Raw genomic sequence first — 7,070 nt, forward strand, 5'->3', positions numbered from 1 at the left:
AAATAGGATATCAGAAATATAGGCAAATTGTGGCGAAATAAGAAAACCCCATTATGATATAGCATACTGCTATATCATTGTCCCAGAAAATATTCTCCCCGCCATTTGAAACAAATCTGGATCTATTTGCATCCTAGAAAGCATAGACTGACATAATATACACATACTAGCTCGATCCGTGCAGCAGCAGTAGTAGTAGTATTACTGCCGCTGTATAAAAGGCGGTGTTGTAGTTAAACTGTTCTCAGAAATTCAAAGAGAAATAAACAATGACGGATACATCCAGACATTATTCAGCAAGCTAATCAGCACGACCTGTTCCAGAGCAGATCCGATCCGATAGTAAAGAAAGAAGCATTCAAGATATCACTGCACCAGTGCAGCTAACCTATGAGCAAAGCAAGGAAATTAAGCAACAATGACTAGGTTTAGCCATAGCAAGACCTATGAGCAAAAGATGACATTCAGTCAATCACGCTTCCATGCAGGCTATCAGTTAGCTCTTCTTCCAGCTGGTAGACGTCGTCCGTGAGACTCAGCTTGTACTGTGTGGGCATGAACATATTGAAATGACGTTTGAGATCGGGGTGCTCGCGGAGAAGAACTTTCAAGCGGTCGTAGACGGCTCTTGCTCCAATGCTACAATCAATCAACAAACAACAGATCAGCTCCATGCAGGATCCACTTCATAAAACATAGCCCGTGATGAAGCCTGTGATAGATGGTGCATCTCTCGAGCAAGATCTATATAGCTAGGGTTCCAGATCTACAGGCTAGCAAGTGATTACAAGGGATCGACGATGCACACATGATGGAAGATCTACCTGTCGATTTGTTGGAGGACTTCGAAGAACTCGTGGTACTTCGCCTGGCCGAATGTACGCTTGACGCTCTGTGTGAATTCGATGTAGTCGTCCATCGTCATCACTCGTGGCTCGCCATTTCCAGCCGGTGGCACCGCCGCGGCCAGCCCCCTTGTTCCCAATGACCAAACAAACACATCGGACGATGGAAAATCACTATATATTACCAGATCCGTGAAGAAGACTAGCGGCAGTAGGTGAAGAAGCTACTCACGGGTTGCGAGCTTGGGACGACGCCATGGGTGCAGCCTGCTCCTCGACCTCCTCACGCGAGCGCTTCAGGCTGTCCCTTCCGTGAATGGTCACCACTCACACCACCAGGGCTCTGCCGTGGCTGCGTAGGATGGAGGGGATAGAAAATGACAACCTGCCAGCTAGTGTTCTCCAGACGCAAAGTGATAATGATAGAATTCGGCGCACAGCAAGCAGCACAGGTTGGTGAGTTTTGTCCTTACTGTGTGCTTTTGACTGGCATTTGCTGACTAGGACTACTGGCTGTGTCCAGCAGGACATTAAACGCATACAGAATTGAAGGGGTCTTGTCTGTCATGTGGTCCAGCTGGTAGTTTTGTTACATATGGAAGGACTGGAACGGATGAGTACTTCGATGGGCTCCAACATCTGATGCTGTGTTACCCTCACCATTGTCAGGAACAAGGACGAAGCAAAATCCTAGATTTTAGTCAGATTTAGGGTTCAGTCGTCGTTAATTTTTTATTAGATTCAAATAATATGTAGTACATCCTACACTACTAGGAGCTTGATTGTGGCGGCTTTAAATAATTGAAATATTTGTAGGTTGCATTATAATTAAAATAATGCTAGTAATGGCCCTTTTGTTTTAATTCTGGTTGTAATTTGCTGCTCTTAACAAAATACATGCCAAAAATACGCCCAAATAGTGTTTTGCTGCTGTGTTTTCCTAAGTATTTCATTGACTACATGTGGTCATATGAGATGAACTTTTTACATAAAAGCTCTAATCGCACACAAAAAAGGGTATTAGAACTGCTGGAGATCTACAGACCTAATATTAAAGTACGAAAAATTCTTAGACCTATTATTTGACAGTCTTATTACATTTTTCTTCCATGAATGGTAAACGTAGACACATACATTAGGAATCCGAGGTCCATGGCCTAGTAATTAAAGCCAGGTTGTTTCCTCCTACAACACGGTGTTGGTCAAGATCGACTTAGTATCGCTAGGTGCGTGTAAATAAGGCAAGTGGCGGCTCACCTATGTAACTTCCCAACCTTTTAACAGATGCACACAATAGTCATCTATTTAAGCTGGGTTAATCTCTAGTCTATTTTCATATGTGAAATAAATCTTTTATTGTACCACGCATGTTTGACAGAACTTGTGGTTTACTTGATTTGATTGAAACAATTTGGCCCAAGATCAACTAAATCCAACAAAGACAATTGACTCCCATGACAACACAATAAGTTGTACATCAAGTTGCAACATACAACTTTGCTACTCTCTCTATTCTAGATACATTTACTTTTGCTCTGTACCTAGACATATTGTATGTCTTGATGCATGGGAAAAAATATATCTAGAAAAGCCAAAACATCTTATAATATAGAATGGTAGGAGTAGTATTTAGTAATGCTAGAAGATATTGTAAACCAATTGCTACATTTTTATATGAGAAGTAAAATTAATTAGTTGGTACATTATATATATATATAGTCTAAATAATTGAAAACTACTTAAAACCTTGTTCCTCAAACCATTACACGCATAGCCAACTACCATGGTTGAGACAATATATAATGAATTTCCCATATGGTTTAATCCTTTGTTATACATGCCTAGCATTTAAATGTGGCTTTCAGGAGATCCCTGGTAGGTATTAATTTACAACCATGGCATGGCGTGGTCGCTATGGTTATAGATGTGTACAATTAACAAACTAGAGGGATCGTTGTGTGGGGGCTACATCAGAATAGATTGTTCTCAATTAAATCCATGTATAGAGCATTATTAGGAGTCGAAGCTATACCATATAATACATAATATGAAAACTTAAACTAACTATTAAAATCAAGGTATTTTTATGGTATTTGTATAAGAGAGTAATCTTAATAAAAGAAAATTTAGCAAGACGATAATGATAAGGATATAGGAAAAGCGTTGTTTTTGTTCCGCCGAGGAGTCCATACAACATCTACTCTATGGTTGTCATTTTCCTAAATTTGTGTGGCCAACTATTCAGGTTTCCTTTAATTTAATATACCCCCAACTAGTATACACAACTTGTTTACGGACTGGTTACAAGGGTTTAATAGGAAACTGAAATCCAAGATTCTTGTGGATGTGAGTGCAATATTTGTTGGGTAATATGATTAACCCGCAATAACATAGTCTTGATGATATCCTAGCACCATCTTATTTAAGGAGGAGGAGGGCCAAATGATGAAGATGGCTTGTAGGAAGATTGACGTGTTTATAAGAAATGGTTAGAGATTTAGTCATAGAATTACGTGCTAAATGTTGCTTCTGGAACTTTTACTTTCTTCCGGTTGTCTCAAAAACTTTGTTTTTAGATTGCATGGACCATTAATTGCACTGGTGTTTGCAATAAGGAACAATTATATACATTAGTCGATGCAGAAACTAGGATATTAATATATTCCTTTTTCTAAACAAATAAGGATTTTAGGATTTATTTGATTTATTCTAGGATGGACGGGCACTAATTAAATTCAGTAAAGATTACTTACTGAAGGTGAGTATGCAACAAGCTGTATACCCTACAGTGATGCACTGGCATATTTCGTAGTATTTAACAATGTCAAAAAATGTTCTAAATCATAAATACATCTTTTATTTTATAAGTAAATTTTTTAGGTGGCTCACCACGCTTGCCACGTGGTTTTGATAGTTAAAATGCGTTAGCCCATTTCTATAAGTACAAATAATTCAAAAATGCCAAAGAGCATGTCCCTCAAACCATTACTCGCAATAGCCACCTATATTAGTTGAGTCAACTTAAACAATGGTTTCCCATGTGTTGTTTGTCGGAGGTCAGCGTATGGATCTCCAGTGCCTCATTCACTCAAAACACTCAGTGACAATGGCAATTTATCTAGGTTTGGGCTTCCGAGCTCTATGTCTAGCAGTATGGTGTTCTTCATGTTAATTAGGAATGTCTAATCGAGGGTTCCTACAATGGTGAAATCAAGAGAGAGATTGCTACGGGATGGCATGGTGCTATCCTTTGGTTCTTGGTTAGTATGATGGTGAACAGGTTGGTCAAATGCTCACCTTTTGATTCTTTCTTAAGGGGTCCCATGCCTCCCCTTATATACCAAGGAAGGCATGGGGTACAAAGTGGATGGATCCTAAGATAGAGCTCCTTGCCTTGGGCTTTCTTTGTTGTGTACGAGGGGGCTGATAATATGGTGCAACTACTCAATGACGTCTCTGCTGCAGTCTAGTGCTTGATCGTTACGTGCTACTGCTATGATAAGGCCTTCCACGGGTGAGCTTTCTCCAATCTTCCTTGATACGTAAGGATTGTAACACCCAAAATTTCCTCCTTTTGAAAGAGGGCTAAAATGATTTAATTATGTATTTTTGTGCTCATGAAAATATAGAAAAATAAATTTTCATCAAATTAAAATTTATTATAGGGTTTAGCAACATTATTGAGCATACATGTCGTTGTATTTGATTTATTGTGCTGAGTGATTTGACTAGAAGTTCAAAATGATTCAAATTGCTTTGAAAATGGTTTTCAAATTAGTTTCGAAATAGGCTTTTGAATAAAAGAAAAAACAACAACAAACAAAGAAGAGCTCACCCCTCTCAATGGAATCTGGCCCACTCCCACCTTTCCCATCTCGCGGCCCAGGTGGATAAGCCCACGTGCACCCCGTCTGCTCCAACTCTGTGGCCCAGCTAGCTAGCCACTGCGCGCACAGGCCACCTTCTAGCCCAGCTCCGTAGGCCGCATTCCGCTCCCTTGCCCCGCTTTGTCTTGGCCCAGCAGCAAGCTGGCCTGGATCGTGCTCGCTCTCCTCTTCTTTTGCTGACAGCCTGGCCCTGCCTTTGCCCTCACTGACCAATGGAGCCCACGCGTCAGTCATCTTCCACCTCTTGCCGTGGCCGACCCGAAGTCCCCATTCATAGAAATCACACTACAAATCCCGGATTCCATGGGATTTGGGCTAATCCCGTATCTTATAAAGCCCTAGGCCTTTCTCTACGCTCTCTTTTCCCCTCCACACAATGGAAAGCCGTCTATAACGCTGGCGTTCTTGATCTGGATCTAGCCGAGGAGTGGTCAACAACGTCGGGTCGATTCATCGCATTACTGAGCTTGTGCGCATGTTGCCGAGCTTCGTTTCACTCTTTGTGGAGATGTCGAGCCTCTTCTCCATCTTTCTCTCGTCTTGGTTCAACCTCTAATCGTCGCCGAACACTGCAGGAACGCCGAGCTGCCAGGACATGCCGCACACCAACCTCGATCGATCTCCAACCACAAAAACCCCCTAGGTGAGTATGTATCGATCTCCTCTTGCTCCTGGTGCTTTTCTCGTTGGAAACCATGGTCTCTAGGGCCGAAATCACCAACTTCGGCAAGCTCCTTTCCTCTCCGGCAATGGCGCCGCCGTCAGTGCCCTGTAGCCAGCCGACAACCGCTCTCCTGTTTCCTTAGATCTAATCCAGGCCATCCAGTTAAGATATAACGGCTCAGATATGAGGATACCCCTTCGGCCTGGTAGTTTTGCATAAGAAACCCTGCCCTTTTCAAATATAGAACCCGTAGTCCTTTACGCAGTTTCAAAGTACATTTTCTAATCCTGAAAGCATAAACCAGCTCTGTTGATTTCAAAAATACGTTTTCAAGATTTACAAAACTGCCACTGAAATTGTTTTATGCATAAAATGTTCGTTTTAACTTCATTTTGACCCGTTCAAATTGCATTAGATTCGTAATCACGAGATCAGTAAAGTTGGTTCAATAGTTTAAAACTTTTTAATTTTGTGACCTTATTTAATTAATTACTTTTCTAAAGGAAATCTTAGAAAATTCATATATCTTCTCCGTTTTAGCTCCAAATTTCGTGATCTTTATGTCTGTGTGATTGTAGCGATGCGTAGAATCGTTTTATAATCTTTTCTTACTGTTTTGCTACTACTGGTGTACTGTTCTAATTGTAGTTTTGTTTACTTCGTGTATGTTTGGTCCCGATTGCTTGTGTGTTGATGATTAGTGATCGAGTTTAATTAGACGGTGAGTAATACTTTGGTGATCAAGACTTGTACCTTGGCGACGAGAAAGATCAGCAAGAGCAGCAGAGAAACTTTGATCATGGCATGTATAGCATTTGGGTTTTCTTTTCGGGACCATGATCTTGTGACTTGATTAATGTTTAAGCAACAAACGATAAAAATGACTTTTTAGCAACTTGAGGATTTATCTGTATCTAGCTTTAGCTCAGTATGAGGACCTTTTCTAGCTTGTTAGCGGTTACCTTATGTTAATCCCAAATATTGGCAGGTCAGGAAACTGCAGTGGGCCTACTTCACGGAAGGCGGAGGGGCGGCCGGATCAGTGGATCGACCAAACTAGAAGCATAACAAGATTAGTCGATTAGAAGAGTGTTGGAACAAGGCAAGACGAAAGAAGACGTGTCGGGTTCGATTAGAAAGGTAAAGTTAGAATCCAGGTTACCTTTTTGAGGAAAGAGTCATATTAGAACATGAGGTTAGGACTCTGGACTACAAATATTAGGTACCCGATCCTTGTAAGAATATACACAATCATAATACAAACCCTTTTGGCTCCGGCCACCAACCTTAGGAATAGGAGTAGAAGTAGATCTCGACGAGACCTTCAACAAATCGAGCTGCATCGGTTGAATTCGACCTTTGTTTTGCTTGTAAGTATTGTCATGGTTCATATTTAGTTTGTCATGGCTACATCATTCGACCTCATATCAAGCTTAATTATGAACTAGTTATCGACTTGAATTGTGTTTGTAAGGCTGCATTGTTTTAACCTCTTATGAATCATGGTTTAAGTTAGTTATCGGCTCTACTAAATTGGCAATTTAATAGATTCATCAAGTTACTAACATTGTTCAAAACTTAATGTTTTATTTATTGTAACAATATTCTGCCCGATCAAGGTTTAATGAATTGGCTCGAGCTTCAAATCTAAACGCTTATCACAAGCTTCAAATA

At 40.6% G+C, this 7,070-nt stretch overlaps 1 protein-coding gene across 1 annotated transcript; it reads right to left on the reverse strand.

Annotated features, from left to right (window-relative positions):
- Positions 226 to 1,176, reverse strand: LOC110436760 (paired amphipathic helix protein Sin3b-like). The gene is made up of 3 exons (XM_021464223.1): positions 1,078 to 1,176; positions 825 to 974; positions 226 to 639 (listed from the first exon to the last, which is right to left on the reverse strand). The coding sequence occupies exons 1-3, from the start codon at positions 1,101 to 1,103 to the stop codon at positions 465 to 467; spliced, it is 351 nt and encodes a 116-aa protein (XP_021319898.1). The 5' UTR covers positions 1,104 to 1,176; the 3' UTR covers positions 226 to 464.

The sequence above is a fragment of the Sorghum bicolor genome, chromosome 7 (assembly GCF_000003195.3).
Source record: "Sorghum bicolor cultivar BTx623 chromosome 7, Sorghum_bicolor_NCBIv3, whole genome shotgun sequence".
NCBI lineage: Eukaryota > Viridiplantae > Streptophyta > Magnoliopsida > Poales > Poaceae > Sorghum > Sorghum bicolor.

Excerpts from the sequence above, each read along its gene's own strand:
- LOC110436760 (XM_021464223.1), bottom strand. The coding sequence starts at position 1,103 with ATGGCGTCGTCCCAAGCTCGCAACCC. Across the intron at positions 975-1,077 it reads TCGTCCCAAGCTCGCAACCC|GGGGCTGGCCGCGGCGGTGC; the intron begins GTGAGTAGCTTC and ends ATTGGGAACAAG. Across the intron at positions 640-824 it reads GTCCTCCAACAAATCGACAG|CATTGGAGCAAGAGCCGTCT; the intron begins GTAGATCTTCCA and ends GATTGATTGTAG.